Source organism: Rhinolophus hipposideros, assembly GCF_964194185.1.
Source record: "Rhinolophus hipposideros genome assembly, chromosome: 2".
Classification (NCBI taxonomy): domain Eukaryota; kingdom Metazoa; phylum Chordata; class Mammalia; order Chiroptera; family Rhinolophidae; genus Rhinolophus; species Rhinolophus hipposideros.
In genome coordinates this window covers 47763164-47783775 of record NC_138048.1, presented here as the reverse complement: position 1 = coordinate 47783775, position 20612 = coordinate 47763164, and the positions used below count along the sequence as shown (strand labels likewise).

Here is a 20612-nt window from a genome sequence, read left to right as displayed (position 1 = left end):
GGTTCATCCACATTCTCTCAAATGACAGGATTTCCTTACATTTTTAGGGCTGAATAATATTCCACTGTGTGTATATACCACATTTCTTTATCCATTCATCTCTTGATGGACACTTAGGCTGATTCTATAATTTAGTCATTGTGAATGATGCAATGAACATGGGAGTAGAGATATCGCTTCAAGATACAGATTTTATTTCCTTTGGCTATATACCCGGCAGTGGAATTGCTGTATCATATGGTAGTTCTATTTTTAGTTTTTTGAGGAAACTTCACACTGTTTTCCATAATAGCTATACCAATTTATATTCCCAACTACAGTGTACCAAGGATTCTCTTTTTTCCATATCCTGGCCAACACTTGTTATCATTTCTATTTTTGAGAATAGCCATTCTGATAGATATAAGGTGATGCTATAATTTTGATTTGTATTTCCCTGAAGATTGGGGATGTTGAGCATTTTTCATTTACCTGTTGACCATTTGTGTATATTCTTTTAAGAAATGTCTATCCAGATCCTTGACCATTTTTAAATTAGGTTGTTTTTTTGCTACTGAATTGTTTTGAGTTCCTTATCTATTTTAGATATTAATCCTTCATCAGATACATGGTTTGCAGGTATTTTTTCAGTAGGTTGTCTGTTCATTCTGTTATTTCCTTTGCTGTGCCAGGAGCATTTCATTTTTTTTAATTTTAAATTATTTGTTTTCAGGTATAGTTGACATTCAGTATTATTTTATATTAGTTTCAAGTGTATAGCATAGTTGTTAGACATTTATATAATTTATGCAGTAATCCCCCTGATTAGTCTAGCACCCACCGGGCACTATTGGGGGCAGGGTAAAAAAGGTGAAGGGATTAAATAGTCATGGAGATGTGAAGTACATTGCCAGAAGCACTTTAGTTGGATGCAGTCTTTGTTTTTGCTTTTGTTGTCTGTGCTATTAGGATCATATCCAAGAAATCTTTGTTCAGACCAATGTCAAGAAGGTTTTTTTCCTATGTTTTCTTCTATTTATTTTACAATATTTTTCTTCTACTTAAATACAGTCAGGTCTTACGTTTAAGTCTTTAATCCAGTTTGAGTTGATTTTTGTACATGGTGTGGAATGAAGGTCCAATTTCATTCTGCATATGGATATCCAGTTTTCCCATCACCATTTATTGCAGGGACTGTGTTTTCCCCATTGTGTGTTCTTGGCAACTTTTTGAAGATTAATTGATGGTTAATGTGTGGGTTTCTATCTATGCTTTCTATTCTGTTTCTTTGATCTATATGTCTATGTTACTGTCACACAATTTTGATTGTGGTGCCTCCAGCTTTGTTCATACTCAAGACTGCTTTGGCAATTTGGAGTCTTTTGTAGTTCCATATAGTTTTAGGATTTTTTTTTTCTGTGGTCCTAATAAACTTTAATTTTTAAAAAAGGCATTGTAATTATAATACCGACTGCACTTAATCTGTTGATTGCTTTGAGGGGAATATGAGGTAGGACAATTAAGTTCGCAAACTCATCCTAGAAAAAGTGCTACATACCTCACTGCTGAATATCACTATGGTCACCTTTGAAGTAGTCCCCTTGGGAAGCTATGCACTGATGGCAGCACCTAGTCCACCCTTTAAAGCAGTTTTGAAACTCTTTTTTTCTGGAATGGCCATCAGAGCTGTCGACGTATTACTCTTGATGCTCTGAATGTCATCAAAATGTCTTCCTTTCAATATTTCCTTTATTTTCAGGTAAAGAAAGAAGTCATTGGAGGTCAGATCAGGTGAGTAGGGAGAGTGTGCCGATACAGTTATTTGTTTACTGGCTAAAAACTCCCTCACAGACAGTGAGTGCTGTGTGAGCTGGTGCATTGTCGTGATGCAAGAGCCATGAATTGTTGGGGAAAAGTTCAGGTCGTCTAACTTTTTCATGCAGCCTTTTCAGCATTTCCAAATAGTAAACTTGGTTAACTGTTTGTCCAGTTGGTACATATTCGTAATGAATAATCCCTCTGATATCAAAAAAGTTTAGCAACAACAGCAACAAGTTCTTGAACTTAATTGTCAGACCTCATATATATTTTAACAGTATTAATTCTTCCAATCCATGAACATGGATATATTTCTATTTATTTGTGTCTTCTTCAGTTTCTTTATAATTTCAGTGTACAGGTCTTTCATCCCCGTGGTTAAATTTATTCCTATTTATTTTTTGATGCAATTATAAGTGGGATTGTTTTCTTTAAATTTTTTGATAGTTTGTTAGTATATAGAAATGCAATAATTTTTGTGTACTGATTTTGTATTCTGCAACTTTACTGAATTTATTAGTTCTAACAGTTTTTGATGGAGGGTTTTCTCTATATAAGATGATGTCATCTAAAAACACTTTTACTTCTTCCTTTCTGATTTGAATGCCTTGTTTCTTTTCCTTGCATAATTGCTCTGGCTAGGATTTCCAGTACTATATTGAATAGAAGTGTCTAGAATGAACATTACTGTCTTATTTCTTATTGTCTTTCAGCTTTTCACTGTTGAGTATATTAGCTGTGGGCTTACCATATATGGCCTTTATTATTTTGAGGTACAGCCCTTCTGTACCTAATTTGTTGAGAGTTTTTATCATAAGATGATGTTGAATTTTGTCAAATGCTTTTTCTACATCTATTGAAATGATTGTAGGATATTTATCCTTCATTTTGTTGATATGGTTTATGACACTGATTGATTTGTAGATGTTGTACCATTCTTACATCCCAGGAATAAATCCTATTTGGTTATGGTGTACGATCCTTTTAATGTGCTGTTGAATTTAGTCTGCTAGTATTTTATTGAGGATTTTTGCATCTATGTTTATCAGGGATATTGGCCTAAAATTATCTTGCAGTGCCTTTGTCTGGATTCCATGTCAGGGTAATGCTGACCTTGTAAAATGAATTAGAAAATGTTCCTTCCTCTTCACTTTCTTGGACGAGTTTGAGAAGGATTAACATTAATTCTTCCATAAATGTTTGCTAGAAGTTATCACCAGTGAGTTCATCAAGTCCTGGGTATTTTTTTGTTGAGAGGTTTTTGATTACTGATTTAATCTCCTTACTCGTTATTGGTCTGGTCAGACTTTCTATTTCTTTATAATTCAGTCTTGATTGTATATTCTAAGAATTTATCTGTTTCAGGTTATACAATTTGTTGGCATATAATTGTTCATCATCGTTTCTTATGATCCTTTGTATTTCTGTGATATCTTTTTGAAGTCCCATCACTTGGTTATTTATTTTTTTTGCTTGTTCTCAGCGTTATGTGAAAAATCTGAACATAAAGTGATTCTGTTTGATAAGTTACGTTCCACTATGACTTTCTTTGATGAGTACAAATCTCTATGCCTAATAAAGACTTCAGTTATGGTGTTCATTTCCTTCATTAATGGTTACTATAGAAAATTGACTCTCTAGCATTGAAAAGAAAGTCAGTGTACTGATGAGTTCTGATTTTTACTGATTGTAGTTATGAGTCTCATAGCTTGAATGAGTGGTTATATGTGGTCCCATGTACTTATATATAACCCTTTGTTGCCCTTCCAATAGTTATGTATGTAGTTATGTGTGGTCCTATGTTACCCTCCTAGCAGTGGTTCTCTTTTTCCTTTCCTTTTTCACACATCTTTTCCAAATGTTGTATGCTAGTTAAGTAATTCAAGACTACCTGTTATATAATATGGAGGTTCCTCAAAAAATTAAAAATAGAACTATCATGTGACCCAATGATCCCACTTCTGGGTATTTGTGCGAAGAAATCCAAAACACTAATTTGAAAAGATGTATGTACCCCTATGTTTATTGCAGCTATTTACAATAGCCAAGATAAGGAAACAACCTAGGTGTCCATCGATAGTTGAACAGGTAAAGAAGATTTGGCACATATATACAATGGAAAATTACTCAGCCATAAAGAAAGAATGAAATTTTGCCATTTGAACTCCATGGCTGGACCTAGAGGGTATTATGCTAAGTGAAATAAGTCAGACAGAGAATCACAAACATTTCTCTTATATGTGAAATCAAAATATAGAACAAGTAAACAAAACAAAGCAAAAACAGACTTATAGATACAGAGGACGAATTGATGGCCACCAGATTGGAGGGAGGTTTGAGGGATGGACGAAAGGAATTAAGAAGTACAAATTGCCAGTTATAAAATTAGTCATGGGGATTTGTAAAGTACAGCATAGAGAGTAAAGTCGATAATACAATAACTGTATTTATACTATATGCCAAATGGGTACTCGCAGGGTGATCACTTCATAAGGTATATAAATGTCTAATCACTATGTTGTACACCTGAAACTAATATAATATTGTATGTCAACTGTAATGGAACAATACATTTTAAAAAAGAAAAGAGAAACAAAAAACCTTTATATCCTTTAAAGGCTGACAAAAAAAAAAAAAGATAGCCTGTTACAGAAACAAAGGACTGACTATTTCTTTCTTAATTAAGGATCACAGCTGCCCTAAACACTATTACTACTCTGAGTAGAAGAAAACTAGGAGAGACTAGTTTTATTCAAGTTCTTATTTTGTACAGCAGCTTTTTATAGTTCTTCCTGCTAAGGGTTTAAAAGCCAAATAACTTTGTTTTCACAAAACATAAAATTTAGAATAATCACTTATACTAGTGCTATGCACAGTCCAGTTCTGTTTTGATTTTTTCTATCAAAACAATATTCTCACTTTCGAGGAGTTTATGGAATGACAGTTGACACTGATATGAATGAATGAATGAATACGTACATACATGCGTACATAAAGGATGTGTTGGTGTATGTGTCTATATTTTTAGGTTGCCTGTTTCTTGAGTGATTTTTGTAGCTTGTATCCTTCAAGGAATTGGCCCATTTCATCTATGTTAATGAATTTATAGGCATAGGGTTTATTTGCAGTTCCTTCTTAATGTATGTTAGAGCAATAGTTATGTCTCCTTTTTCATTTCTGATGTTGATAATTTTTGTCTTCTCACTTTTTCTTGGTCAGCTTGACTGGAGTTTTATCAATTTTATCGATCATTTTAAGGAACCAACTTTTGGTTTTTCTGATTTTTCTCTACTTTTCTATTTTCAGTTTTATTAATTTGTTCCTCTAATCTTGATTTCCTTTTTTTCTGCTTACATTTTTTATTAAATTCATTGGGGTGACATTGGTTAATAAAATTACATAGGTTGCAAGTTGTACAATTGTATAATACATCATCTATATATTGATTGCATTGTGTGTTCACCACCCAAAGTCAAATCTCCTGTCACCATATATTTGACCTCCTTTACCCTCTTCTACTTACCCCCTCCGTTTTAATTTGCTCTTCTTTTTCTAATATCCTACAAAAGCAGCATAAGTTGGCTGATTTCAATCCTTCTTCCTTCTTTTCTACTATATGCATTTAATGTTATACATTTTGAACAATGATTATAATTCAATTTTAATGAAACAACATGGTTTCTCAGGAAAGCTTCCTGAAAGATGGCACACACAAAAAGAAAATTTTGGGCTTTATTTGACAAAGTAGGAGAGAAGAGCAGTCTGGCAGAGAAAGGAATAGTTAGAAGTTTATGCTTGTGAATGAAAGTATGATGAAAGAAAAGGCATTAAAGATAACTTGTAAACATAAATTACAAGGGGATTAAAACTTACATATAGAAAAACAAAAATAGAGAAAAAAAGAAAGAAAGAAAAAGATGTAAGGTACATTATTTCCCACTAAACAATTAGGTATTTGTGTTTTGTTTAAAAAATATTAGTGATAGTGATTTACATCTCTGCCATTGCTACTGAAAAGTGTGTGACTACACGTACATGCTCAAATGCCTTTTTAAAGACATTATCATGCTACAGTGTGTTTCTAATATATACTCGTATCATCTGTACAGTTTTCTTACTTCACTTATAGATGATACAGTTACTAATATAGGAAAAGCCTATATCCTGTATTTTACTGATTTTTGTATTTTCTTTTCCTGCAGAAATGCTGAGCCGATTATCAGGATTAGCAAACGTTGTTTTGCATGAATTATCAGGAGATGATACTGATCAGAATATGAGGGCTTCCTTAGACCCTGTGAGTAGTTCTGTTCTGAATTAAACTGATGACTCATGTCCCCGTGTTCCTCTGAGGAAAAGAATTTAAAATAGAGGGGTGTGAGCAGCCTCCCTTGTGCTAGGTAGAAGAGAAGATTAAGAAAAATATTGAGACTTTATAAATGAACCTTCTCCACTTAGGTTGTAGCACAAGAGCCATAGTGATAGGAATCAAGTCATAGGTGAGATTGAAAAGATCTTTCTCATTTGTCCCCCTGAGCCTTGTGTTAGACTCCTCTTTGGGTTTCCATAGTAAAAATTTAAAGGACAGATGGTGGAACTGGAGCACCTTTCCAGTTTGAGAGTATCAATTCACTATTGTAAATTGACCCATAGCTTCTCGTATAGATTGTATTTTATGTTCTGAGGGCCACATTAAGAATCAAAAGAAGGGCTTTAGTTTTCTAAAAAGGCAAACAGTATTGCCTAGTGGTTAGAAGAATTTTATTCATCTACTCTCAATTTTAAATTTTAAGTTTGGGGCCCTTCCACTTAATGGTTTGTGATCTTTGCTTCCCTTTATTTTTCTCCTTGATAAAATTAGAATACTAAAACTGTAAATCAGATCATGTTTGTAAAATGCTTAACATTTATAAAATACTTATTGTAATGGCTATGGTAATAATTATTATTGGATCAGAGTTGGAAAGATTTCCTAAGGATATGAGTTGGGATAAGATAAAGTTGAAAAGAAGGAACTCCTGTTTGGAAGCAAATACCTTTTCTCTGGTGCATTGGCAACTTTTTGTCTAAATACTAGGAATTACCCCAAGAGTCTGACATGGAATTGAATGATAAAACACAAGAGGATGTTTTGGAGCGCCTGGCTTATGCAGAGCAGTTGGTGGCGGAGCTAAAAGAAATCATTCGACAGAAGGATATTGAACTGAAGCAGAAGGATGAAGTTCTACAGGTAGCATTGCTTTTATCCTTTCTTGCCGAGTATTTGATTCAAGACAGACATAAAATTCACTTAGATTTTTTTCTCTTCACGTAGATATTAGAGAATCTGATTCTTATTTCCCTGATACCATAAGATGATGCCTACTGAGAATAATTTGTTATGTTCCAGATTAGTGATGAGTAAACATTTATGTATTTATCATTATTGTTCTCTGACAGGAAGAAAGACAAGCTGCCGATAACAAAATAAAAAAACTAAAACTTCATGCTAAGGCCAAATTAACTTCTCTGAATAAACACATAGAAGAAATGAAGGCACAAGGAGGGACTGCTTTGCCTGTGGAACCTCAGTCAGAGGAGCAACTCTCCAAGGTGTGGTGACTGGGTACAATGCATGTTTTCTGAGTGCAAGAGTCTTCCAATATAGATCTGCACTAATCACAAACATTTATGAAGCTGAAGTAAGACAGCGCTAAATGCTGTCCTTTCTTACTGAACTTGCAGGCTAGCTGGTCTATGGGCCACAGGGAGAATAAAAGGCCAACAGGAAACTTGGAAATGAAATGCCAGTTGTGACTCAGACATTCAGAGAATTTTAAAAAGGCTAATGGGAAGAAGTCAATACTGAAACAAGGCATTTAGATAGGAGAGGCACATACCTTTCCAAGGAATTTCATCATTGGTTAGAAGATTAAACTAGATGGTCTCTAGCTTTCTTCCAGCTCTGAAATCTTAATTCAGTTACTTAATATAGAATATTCTGTGTCCTCATGTGACCACATGAGTAGTAGGAGTGGGTTAAATTTTCAAGCACTGTAGGCTGAATCAGTTAGATTGCCTTGACCTCCCTGTACGATGTGCTCTCTAGGTTTATGAGCACCACCTAGAAAATGGTTGGAGGTTGGAGATAGAGAGAAGTAAGGCACGCGGTGCCTTTTGAGGAATACAGCGTTGTCCCGGTACTCCTCCTTGCCATCTTTCCTATGGTTCAACCCCAAATATTCACGTTCAGCCAGCCATTAAGAGAACAGCATTGGAGAATCTGGTGTAGACTATATGGAGGCTGGTATATCACATGTGCACACTACAGCAGGCTTAGACTTCACGCTGCATAAGAAATATTTTTCTTTTTTTTTTCACGTGACAATGTTTATTTTTTTTATTAGTTTCAGGTGTACCAAACAATGTAATAGACATTTATCATTTATATCCCTCACACTGTCAACCCCCCTCCCCCTATCCACTATCCCTCTGACATCGCACACAGCCATTACATTTCCACTGTCTCTATTCCTAATGCTGTACTCCACTTCTTGTAACTATATATATATATATATATATATATATATATATATATATATACATATTTTATTTATTATATATATATACAATTGTAGTTTTATTTCTTTAATTGCACCTTATTTTACCCTTGACCCACTGGTATTCTTATTCTCCATACTTTCAGTTCTTGGGAAATGAGGTTTTAATCGATTTTCTAGGGGTCACTAGTTAGCTCACTAGTACCCTGGTTAGTCTTTCCTTTCTAGGTCTAATGCTCTGAAAACATTACTTTTCTGCATCGATAGTCTTATTTTACTTCTCAAAGGTCATTTTAGAAATGTTTCTCATTCTTCTGAAATAATTTCACCTTATTTTACATCTAAATTCGATTATTTTTTTCTTACTTTTTTTTTCTCCTCTGGTAATTCTTTCTTTACCTGGTTGTGGTAGCACCAACTTCTCTCACCTCGTGTTGCTTTGTTTCTTCTAAGTTTCCCTCTGCTATGTTGTTAGATTTTTTAATTATCCATTTTATACCCTGCCTTTTTTTTTTAAAATCCTGAGACTGTGAACAAATCAACATTTTACAGTGTCATTTCCTTCCTCTGTTAAACGAAAGGGTTGGATTAAATGATTTCTAAGTTCCAGCAGTCAGTTACAGCAGTCCTTTAACTATTGTGTACACCCATTAAAGAGTTAGATATTCTGTAGAAAATATCATTGAAGAAATGATGGCAATCTTCAGATGCTTGACCAACTACTATGTGGAAGAAAGTGTAAAATTATTCTAAAGTTCCAATAAGCAGATAAGGTTCTTTTGGGGGAGGGGTTGTGAATTCAATAGGGAGGCAGAATCTGATTCAGTATAATTTTTTGGGAGAAAAACAGACTTGAAAGATTTGGATTTCCTCTGACAGGTTCTTTTATAATGTTTTGCCCCTCAGTTAGTAGTTATGGCCTCTGGTTCTTCAAGGCAGTGAGACTATGAGTTTTCTATTAAGTTTGAGTGTTGGCATGGTTCTGACTGGTTTTACCCTCAGACCAAAAACTATAACAATGGGAAACTTGGTGCCATTTCTTCCAAGGATCAACTCCCCTCCAGTATTATCCTGCTTTTGGTTGCTCTCCTCATTTTTGGATAGCTCTTTTTATTTCGTATCCAGAATTCATTGCTGTGATCTGAGCAAGGATGGGTGTGATAGGAGCTACTTGGCCCTACTGAAACTGGAAAACCCTAAGATTTCTTCTTTGTTGTTAGGTCAGTTGTTATTTCTTGCTCCCATCAGTTCGATAAAACTATAATCAAGTGGTTGTATAGGGCAAATTAGAGCAAAATATCAAATATATTCATTGTAATTCTTTTAAATAAAGGACTTTATCTCCTGCATTTTCAGCATGACAAGAGTTCTACAGCGGAAGAAGTAGAAGTAGAAAAGATAAAACATAAACTCCAGGAGAAGGAGGAACTAATTAGCAGTCTGCAAGCCCAACTTACCCAGGCACAGGCAGAGCAAGCTACACAGGTAGGGGTGTATGTCACCTCTCATGAAGTTAGCAAATCACTCAAGACCATTGGATTATTGTATGACAAATACAGTTTTTAGATGCCTCTATCAATTTCCTTCCTTCTTTCCTTCTTCCCTTTCTTACCCTCTCTTCCATTCCTTCTTTCATAAATATAAGTAATTTTTCTTAAGTAATTTTACTAGACTATGTATTGGTGTTTGCCATTCTTGGTTGATTGTGGTATTCTTGGTTGATGGTTGTAGATACCCATTATGCTCTTTCAATATATAGTTTCACATATTTTTATTTCACAAGAATTTCCTTGAATTATGTAGCTTGTAGTATTTTTGTCTGTTTTCTTTCTTAGGGACTTCTTTTATCCATATGTTCCATCTTTGATTTATCTTTAATATTTGTCACTTTAAATTCCTTTTTATCTCATTTTTTTAAAGTTTCTTTTTTTTAATTTCATTTAAGGCGTTCTATTTTGTGGGTTGTTTTTTTTTACTTTGTGTTCTTTCTTGTTTTGTCTTCTTTTCCAAAATGATATTTCCTTGTACATCAAATTGTTCCTGAGTTCTGTTACCTCATTTCTGAGTTTTTCCAGTTGTGATTTATATTATTCTTTCATGTCTTATATAATTTTCTTAATTTTTAACACACTTTGAAGTAGATTGTAATTTTGATTTGTTTTTTGAGCATACCTCTGGTATGCTTTTATCATCTGTAAGTATAGTATTCTTATTCTATACCTTAACTCTTTTTTTTTAAATTAATTTTCCTCTCCTTTTGAAATGAGGCTTGGTTCAGGAAAGCTTTTCTGACTTAACAGATCTCTTTCTTCTGTTGGTTTTTGTGTTGTGTTCCAAGATATGGCAGCTGGATTTCTAAGATTTCCTGGCTTTCTTCCCCATACCCTTCACTTTGGTCTATGCCAGTATTGTCCAATAGTAATATAATGTAAGTCACATGTATAATTTAAAATTTTTTAATAACTACATTACAAAAGGTAAAGGAGAAACACGTGAAATGAATTTAAATATATTTAATATATTAATTTAAATATATTTCATCTAGCCCAATATTACACTTTCAAAATATTACACTTTCAGTATTACTATAAAGAAAAATTTTTCCCACCCCACAATCAAATTTTGGGGAAGTAGGCAAAGGGTAGGGAGGGCCAGAGAGATATGGGGAATCCTGGAGCACGGCGGCTTATTGTTTCTCAGGGCATAGCCTGGGGAAACTGCAGCCCCTTTAGAGAAGTCAGACAGTCACTATATTCAGTATGGCGAGCAGCCAGCTGTGGTTCATTGGAAGTGTCCGGAGGAGATGTCTCGGCAAATGAGCCTGTGCTAGCACCTCTGGTTTCCATTGCATGTGTGTCACCTAGGGAGTCAAGAATTTCTCATAGCAATGTGGGGGATGCATACATGCTAAGAGGACGGGAAGGGCACGGGGTCAGGACAAGGAGGCTGCAGAATATGGGGACTGTGTGACTGGAGCCCATTTCAAAAGTGGGTTCAAGTTGGAAACAGGTGGGGTCAGCCTCACTGCAGCAGGCTGCCCAGCCAGTTGGGACAAGCTAGACCAGAGCATGTAAATAGCAAAACATCTCTGTCTCAAATATGCAAGAACTTAGAAAGCCTCAGGAGAGAGAAAAAAAGACATTCTTTTTCTTCTGTTTTGGTTATCTCTATTCTGCTTAATTTTTATTTCATTCCTAGACATTTTGTAGTGCAGGTCCATATCTAGGAAGGCAGCCCTGCTGAGTCGGTTTTGAGAGTTCAGAGGGCCTAGATTGTTTTAGCCTTTTACTCCTTCTTACTGGTGATCCTTGCATTTACCCAATATTGGAAAATGGGAAAGTCCTGCCAATTTAAGCTGCTGTTCGAAGATTGGGCAACTGTGCTTTCCTGTAAGTGCTTATTGGCTATTTTGGGGTTTTCCTGTTCTCAAGGCCAACAGATACTGCTCTGTTGTTTCCTCTGACACAGACTCTAATACCATTGCAGGTCTTGTGCCTTTTGGTGGGTTGTCCCTACCTGCTTGTATTTTTAGGGTTGGGGACTACCTTCCTAATACTGTAAATATTGTCCATGGGTTTGGTTTTGCTGTATAGTTGTACTGTCTCTATGTGAGAGACGTTAAAGAACAGCTGCTATTGTTTCTGTCTTCCTCTGAAAAATAGTTTGATAATTGTTTTAAAACCGCAGTGCTTGTAATTCCCTTTTGTGTTAAGTGGAAAGTAGAAGGATATTGGTAGGTATTAGGTCAAATGAGAAAGGGAAGTGAAAGAATAGAGTGCTAATTCTTCTGATTAAATAATTTTTTTTCCTTCTGTGTCTTCAGTTTGATAAGAGTTCGACAGAGAGAGAAGAATTTTCAATGATGAAGCAACAGCTCCAAGAGAAAGAGGAACTCATTAGCTCTTTGCAAGCCCAGCTCAGCCAGACACAGGCAGAGCAAGCTGCTCAGGTAGGGTGCAAGGTACCTTATAATCATTAGAATAAAGAATCACAAAAGCCTAATGGGTTATTATAACATGACAAGTCAATTAGGAAAGTCACTTTTTAAAACCTTAGTAGATGAAAGTATAGTAGCTAGAATGTTACAGTAGACATTAAAAGGGTTTGGTAGTAGAAGAAATTAGAAGTGTTATTTACCTTGATAAATTTTCCATATCCTAATTGATGACTGTTTCTTAGTTCTGCAGGCCCAGAAATTTGATTTTACTTAGCACACAGAGATTCAGTCTCTTAGGAATGGACTCATGCTAGTTCAAAAGAGACTGATAGGTAAATTAAAAGAAATACAAATGATTAGGTCCATTCTTTCCCTATAATAAAATCTTTATAGGAAATTATATTATAATCAGTAGATTACTTAGTATGTAATGAGAAAGTGGAATAGGTTATTTAATTCAATGTTAAATGGCACCAGAATGTGACATTCTTCATATTTTTTTCCTGCTACCAGGACCAGACTGTTTGGACTGGTGTAACTCTTCCTTTCTGACTATTTTTCTAGATTTCCAGTTTGACCACCCACCCCCATATTTTTCCTTTGGGAATGTTTTTCAGTCATGAAACACTTTTTTTCCCTGAAGTGCCTTTGCACAATAGCTAATCTTACCCATCAGGTGTTTACTTTATTGATACCTTACAGTGTTACTGGTTCCTTCTGTCTGTGGATGGTCTGCGGCTGTCTTTACAATTAAAATTGTATGTCCTGAAATCCTTACTTTTATCTATTAGCTTTTATTGTGTTTTTTTAATGTAAAAGCACTATATACAATGCATGATAGAGAAATACAAAATATGAATTTATCCAAGAGTGGCTTAAAACATGGAAAACCAAGATATTTAAATGTTTTAATAGATCCATCATAATATAAGCCATTCAGAGTAAATGCACAGCAGACAAAGTATTTTGAGAAGTGAAAGAGGTTACTGTGAATGTGACAACCAAGGAAGATTACATGGAAAAATTAGACTTTAGGTAAAACTGTGAAGGGTAGATAATATTCTAGACAAGATGAGGGAAGGTATTCTATTTGTGGAGAAGGATGTGAGCAGAGTCTCAAAGAGGAAAAAGAACGTGGTACATTTATGTGAAAGGATGTATATAAGTGTTTGACTGATGAAGGACTCCAGTGCCTGTATACTTGAAACAGGTTTACAAGTTCTTAGTGATGTCAGAATTCAGATAACCAAAAATTTTTGAGATTTTTGTCCTACCTAGAAGGAAAGCCAAGGTTAATTCAAGGCGTCATAAATTGAGAAATCAGCAATAGTTAAGGTCCAGTGCAAAATGATATTCCTAAGAGCTGGTAGTCATGCTTTACCAGAGATCTTAAGGAAATGAATAAACAGGCACACACATAGAAAATCTCAAAACAAAGCAACAAGGCTGATGCTGAGCAGCTCACAGCCACTCAATTTATTTCCATTTCATCCTGTTAAGAGCTGGTTACAAATGAGGGTGTTCTAAAATCCTTCAAATAATGACAGCTGAACATAGCTGTCTGGGAAGGTAGTATGGGGTGGGAAATATACCATGTTCTTTGGTAGAAGCAATTCTTTGAAAATAAGTCTAGAAAGAAAGATTTGTATTTCTACTTGCAGAGAATGTTGAATAAGAGATCCATTAGTTTGAAGTTTGGCCTATAGAGCATGAGAAGTTCATTGAAAGTTTTTAACATGAGTATGAAATTGAAAGAAGTGTCTAGGGCTTAACGGAAATCTAACTTCACTTCATATATTTAAATATTCTAATCTCCTTAGAACTTTAAAAATATATCATGTTTCTCTGAAAATAAGACTGGGTCTTATATTAATTTTTGCTCCATGAGGGCTTATTTTCAGGGGATGTCTTATTTTTTCATGTACAACAATCTACATTTATTCAAATATACACATGTCATCTTCTGGAACATCGTCATAATGTACTAAATGCATCCATCTGGCGGAGATCTTAACTGGGGCTTATTTTCAGGGTAGGTCTTATTTTCTGGGAAACACGGTATGTACCAATTGTATATTTAAACATTTCTAGTAACCGTGCAAATATAATTTTCAATCAAAATTTATATTTAGGCTGACTTCTGAATTTGATAATAGGCTTTCTGTCACATTTGGAAGTTACTATCAGGCCTGTCTCTCTTCTAACATTCTCATCCTTGACGTTCAAAATTTAATTTAAAAAGCCTATTGTCTGTCAGTTCTCAGTGTCTATCTTTTTGGAGAATAGTCTTTGAGTTTTGTTTGTGTGATATTCGAGGAGTGTAACTTGTATAGTTTCTCTGGTGTGTGTCTTTAGTTGAGTTCCATGCAGCAGGTGGTCCGAGAGAAAGATGCCCGCTTTGAAACACAAGTTCGTCTTCATGAAGATGAGCTTCTTCAGTTAGTAACCCAGGCAGATGTGGAAACAGAGATGCAACAGGTGTGTTGCTAAAACTTAGTAGAATGACTATCATTTTGTTTAACATTTAATTAAATTGTCACAGCCACTTTTCTACCTTTACCCACTGCTCTTCACATGGTCTTAGCGTGCTCTTTAATTGGCTTCTTTTTGGTGGACTTGTTTCCTGTTGCATATTAATTTTTTATTTGTTCATATCCTTACCTTGTCTCTTACCCCTTTAACCAGGTTGTTGGTTCTCAAAAGCTGGGTTTAATTGGCAAATGTATGTATGTGGTAGTCAGAAATTGGCTTCTCTTTGGTTTGCTGATCATAGCTACTTTGTTCATTAAAAACCTGATCCAAAGCTTCAAATCAATGAAGCCAGTTTTAAAGTTTCAAAAGATTAAAGATGAGAAGGAGTGATTTTGAAGCCATAAAGTCTTTTATTAAATCAATAATTCTTTTTAAAAAAATTCGTTGAGTATATCTTGAAAATTGGCTTCACTGTTTTTGAGCTTATCATCTACGTACTAACAAAGGTATTTGTTTCTACTTAGTGTGTAGTGCAGTGTGGTACCTAAAGGCACCCCAGTGGTATTTCATGATTGATCCATCTAATTGTTTCGAGTAAAAACTTCAAAGTTCTAAGCAGTCCTTCAGAATACACCGCTAAACAAGGTTACATTCAGAATACAGCGCTTTTTAAAGTAGAATATTGATGTGCACATGTGTCATTGATTTATTCACTCAACAAATGTTTATCGAGTGCATGTCACATGCATGACACGAGAAGAGCAATGGTTCTTGCCTGCAGAGAATGTCCTCTGGTGAGTGAGATATACATGTACCTATGTATGTAGGTATAGGACATTGTATAACTTGCAAAGTCAATGTGTCATTCCTTACCAGAAAGGCTCCCTAATTCAGAGACTTCCTGTGTCTCAGTTTGGTGGTTGTCAGTGCTCTGCAGGAGACATTTTTGGAGATTCTTTCTTGCTGCTGGATGGGGAGCATGGCATGCTGGTGTCCCACTCTTTAATCTGTCATCCTCCACATCCAAAGATCTTAAATGCACACATCTCCATGGCAGTTTGAAAGGTAAGCAGATAATGGTGCTCATTTGTTAGGACATTATATCTAAAACATTTTCTTCTCAGAAATTGAGGGTGCTGCAGAGGAAGCTTGAAGAGCATGAAGAAGCCTTGCTGGGCCGGGCTCAGGTCGTGGACTTGCTGCAACAGGAGCTGACTGGTGCCGAACAGAGAAACCAGGTACTGCACTGTGATCTTTGCCGCCTGCCTTGGGAGTATTCATTTCTACTGTAGTTTGCCAGGCAGCAGCTAGAACATCCTATTATAAGTCTTCAAAGAATTGATGCCATTTATTCATTCTTTCAACACATTCCCTGTGCTTAAGTGGTAATGATACAGCGATGAGCAAAACAGATCCAAGTCTGTTATTGCGGCTCTTTTCCCTTGTGATTTTAGGCTAAGGTCCTCAAATCATCCTAGTTTCTCTAGAATTGTCATAGTTCCCGCTAGTGAGTTTCTTTTCTATTGGTTTTGTCTTGAATGGTCCTGTGCTTTATATACTGTCCCTTCCTTCCTTGTTTTTGTTGGTTGACTTTCTGTTGGATTGAAATAATCCCATCATGCAATATTCCCTTGAATCTAAAGGTGATCAAGGATGCTGGTGTTCTGAAATCTTGACCTCTGTATCCCATTCCCTGACTGTAACCCATCATGTCATTCCCTTTCTTACACTGACCTGACCTTTATTCTCATTGAGTTAGTTCCTTTATCTTTTCACTTTGTTCCTCTAGTATTTTTAGTTCCATTTTTTGGCTTCTCTCCTTTCCCAGTCTGGTACAGACCTGTGTTTGACCATTTGGACTGCTCTTTTACCAGCCATGGATTCCCTGCCCTATCACATCCAAAAAGCCAAATCATAATATGGAATTGGTGCTACAGTTCACATTCTCTGCTTGTTCACCTGAGTGCAGCATGCTGCTGGAGAAAGTTCTTCCTAATTTTCAACTCTCCTTGAGAAACACTTTTCTTTCTTGCATAGAAACATATATTCCCATGTCTCCAATCCTAACAATACCCATACCCTATCTCTGAGGCCCCTCTCTGGCTGTCATCAGATCATCAGGTTCAAATCCCAGTGTGCCACTTACTACATAGGTCCTATATAGATAGGTACATATGTGTGACTTTTGATAAATATCCCTTCTTCTGTGCTCTTTTTAATATCTTATAAGTATCACTTTCGTGGCCTCTATCATTTTACATTATAATGATCTGTTTAAGTGTGACTCTCCCACTGAACTCTGAGTTCCTTGAGGGCAGGGACTGGATTCATTCATTCATTCCTTCATTATTTATCGAGTACCAGGTACTCAAGATACCATATACTGTACTACGTGCTGGAAAGTAATGATGAGAAAACAGACACAGTCCCCTTTCTTATTGAATTTATTTTGTATTGGGAAAGAGAGAAGTTCAAAGATAATGACACAAATAAATATATATGAATACAAACTGTCAAAAGTATAAAGCAAAAATAGAGGGTCTTATGCAATTGTAGGTCTGGTCCTGAGTGTCTAACCCCATGCTTCACCTAGAAGAGGCACTTTACTATGCTTATTGAAATGAAAGAATGAATTTATGGTTCCTGAGGCTTTGTCTTTTTTTTCTTAGATTCTCTCTCAACAGTTACAGCAGATGGAAGCTGAGCATAAGACTTTAAGGAACACTGTGGAAACAGAAAGACAGGAGTCCAAGATTCTGATGGAAAAGATGGAACTTGAAGTAGCTGAGAGAAAATTATCTTTCCATAAGCTGCAGGAAGAAATGCATCATCTACTGGGCCAGCTGGAGCAAGCAGGTCAAGCTCAGGCTGAACTACAGTCCCGGTACAGTGCTTTGGAGCAGAAGCATAAAGCGGAAATGGAAGAGAAGACCTGTCACATTTTGAGTCTTCAAAAGACGGAGCAAGAACTGCAGTCTGCCTGTGATGCTCTAAAGGATGAAAATTCAAAGCTTCTCCAAGATAAGAGCGAACAGGCCATTCATTCAGCCCAGACGATTCAACAGCTGGAAGGTCAGTCAGTGTTTGATTGCTTTTAAAGCCCACTTATCCAGCACCTGAGTGCTGCTTTTGCAGAATTTCAGAGATCTATTAATGGCATCATTTGCTCAAACCAGTTGACTCAAAAGAAGGATTAAAAAAGGCATCTGTTTTGAACTCTTTGTTGCATTTCTCCTGTCTCTGACTGAAGTTATAATCTTGCTTATTACTATAATTATCATTACAGTTCTAGAAACCATTGATAATGATGTGTCAGATATTTAAAAGAATGCTGTGTGAGACATGACTGTGGTCTGATGGGTTCAGTGACAGAAACGAATAGGAGGTGAATTAATTGGTGGAAACTCAGGCCAGATCTAGGTGCACAGTTAGGGAAACTGAATTGCAGAGCGTCATCCTTCCTTCTAAAGATGGATCGGAATGCTTTTCTTAAAATTGAAAATTTCTTTTTAATGAAAACTTTTATCGTTTACGAAGGTTTAAAGAAACCTTATTTTTTTGCAAAATGTGTTGTTATTGAAGCAATACATGCCTCTAATTTAGTTTAATTCTAGTAGATTGGCTTATATCTAAAGGAAAGATTTTGGAAAGATTAAGTTGAAGATCTGTATTGAACACCTGAACCTTAACCAGAAAGCCTGGAGGGGCATTCCATGGGAACAGTGTGTTACTGTCTTCTTAATAGCTCCACGTTCTTAAACCATACTATAGAATCTCAATGGGATTCTAATACTTTATGTGAAGAATGAAGGGAAAAAAACGCTAAAGGTATTTTCAAGAAGGAAAGGAAAAATGACTTTTTAAAAAATGTCCAAGCCTGTTTTATTTTACCTTTGAAGTAAGTGGCTTACTGAGATGCCCTTTGGTCCTTGAGAGCATTTAAACGATTAACAATATGTTGTCATTGGCATCATAATTTTAATTAAGATAATGAAACTAGAGCAAACAGCATATGGTGTATCCCTAGAATAGCTCACTAAGTTTCAGACTTGAGGCAGAGATCATTTCCATTTACTTATTTTCCTTTCCTTAGATGAACTCCAGCAAAAATCTCAAGAAATTAACCAATTGCTAAATAAACCAACCTTGCAAAAAGATGAAACAGCATCACAGACTTCTTTTCCAGATGTTTCTAATGAAAGTGTGCAGGTAATTAAATGTACACTTCTTATGAATATGATCTGTTTGTCTTTGCTGTATTTATACGTGAGTGTTCTATTAACAATTTATTCCAGAAAGCAATGTAAGCCTTCTGTCTTTTATACCTGATGAAGTGCTTTTTTGGAAGGTATCATGAAAGACATTAATGTAGTTTCTCAACAAGGAATCATGAGAAAAAATTATTAATAGGTAACAAGCACCATGATCTCAAGAGCCTTTCTGATTCTAAGGTTTTATAAATCTGTATTGGAAATGAATCTTTTTTTTTTTTTAAATCTTATAATCAGTTTTCTCAGTTGAGAAGTCAGTGTTCTATTTGGTAGACTGAGATTTGATAAGGTTTAATGTATACAACTCAGCCTAACCAAATTTGTAAGTTTATTATAGAAATCATAATGCTCCCATTGATTAACGGTAAAAAATTTAGTTGCCAAGTGGCTATTGATTGGCCAGTATAGTGTCTCTTCCTTCTATAAAAATCTAGAGAAGGTTGCTGATTGAACATGAATATCAGAACAAGAGAAGTCAGTTTGATGATCTTAATTTAGCTAGTGTCAAAATGTGATAACTGGATTCATTCATCTCCATTATAAGGTAATACCTTCCCAAACTGACAAGCATATTGGCCAGCAGAATCCCACATTTCCTGGGCAGTACTGTGCACTGATAAAAATGTTTGCTTCCTGGTTTATAGCATCTATGCTTTCCAGGCTCTTCTCTTCTCCCATTCTCAACTTTTTCCTCCAGTATTTTAAGACATTTTCAACAAGGCAAAAAAATTGAAAGAATTTTATAGTGAACACCTGTATACACATCATTTAGATTCTATCATTAGCATTTTACTGTATTTGCTTTATCAAATATCCATTTATCCATCCATCAATTCATCTCAATTTTTTATACATTTTGTAGTAAGTTGTAGACACCAGTACTTTCCTCTCTAAGTATTTCAACAAGTGTATCATTGGCTGGGTTTTAATATTTGTTTATATTTCTTTTTCTTTTGAAGTAAAATTTACAAAACATGAAATGAACAAATATTAAGCAGATAATTCATTGAGTTTTATCAAATTCATTAGTTTTACCCAAATCCTCATCAAGATATATTACCAGCATCATCCCACAAAGTATCTTCATACCCTTTTGCAGTCAACTCTATTCTTCCCCTCTAGAGATGACTAGTATTCGAGTTTTTCACTATCGATTAATTTTGCCTGTTTTACATCATATAAATGTAATTATACATATGTGCTCTTTTGTGTAAAGCTTCTTTCACTTAGCATATTTTGAGATTCGTCCATATTGTTGCATATATCATAATGTTTTTATATTACCGAGTATTCCATTTTATGAATATGTTGCATTTTCTTTTTGCACGATTATGCTGTAATTTCCTTTTGATAGATATCTGAGCTTTTTCATGTTCTTGCTATTATGAATTAAGGTGTTATGAACATTCTTATACAAGTATTTATAAGGACATATGTTTTCATTTATCTTAAGTGAATACTAGTTGAGGAATTTCTGGGCCATTGAGTTAAGTATATACCTATTTAGCTTTATAAGTAACTGCCCGATCTTTTCTCAAAGTGGTTGTATTATTTTACATTCCCATCTAAAATATATGAGAGTTCTAGTTGATCCAT

The 20612-nt window shown here is 35.3% G+C and overlaps 1 protein-coding gene across 10 annotated transcripts in view; it reads left to right on the top strand.

Moving 5' to 3' along the window:
- The window catches only part of GOLGB1 (golgin B1), a 73183-nt gene that overhangs the window by 7064 nt on the left and 45507 nt on the right, over window positions 1–20612 (top strand). For 2 of the 10 annotated variants that reach the window (XM_081075489.1, XM_081075492.1), the window contains exons 2-10: window positions 6000–6094; window positions 6875–7027; window positions 7237–7389; window positions 9693–9821; window positions 12160–12285; window positions 14629–14751; window positions 15870–15983; window positions 17415–17817; window positions 18839–18954. In XM_081075489.1, coding sequence (XP_080931615.1) covers window positions 6002–6094; window positions 6875–7027; window positions 7237–7389; window positions 9693–9821; window positions 12160–12285; window positions 14629–14751; window positions 15870–15983; window positions 17415–17817; window positions 18839–18954 — 1410 coding nt within the window. In that variant the 5' untranslated portion in view covers window positions 6000–6001. Of the gene's footprint in view, window positions 1–1738; window positions 1771–5999; window positions 6095–6874; window positions 7028–7236; window positions 7390–9692; window positions 9822–12159; window positions 12286–14628; window positions 14752–15869; window positions 15984–17414; window positions 17818–18838; window positions 18955–20612 lie in introns of all 10 variants that reach the window. The other 8 variants (XM_081075496.1, XM_081075498.1, XM_081075493.1 and 5 more) reach the window with 6 other exon arrangements.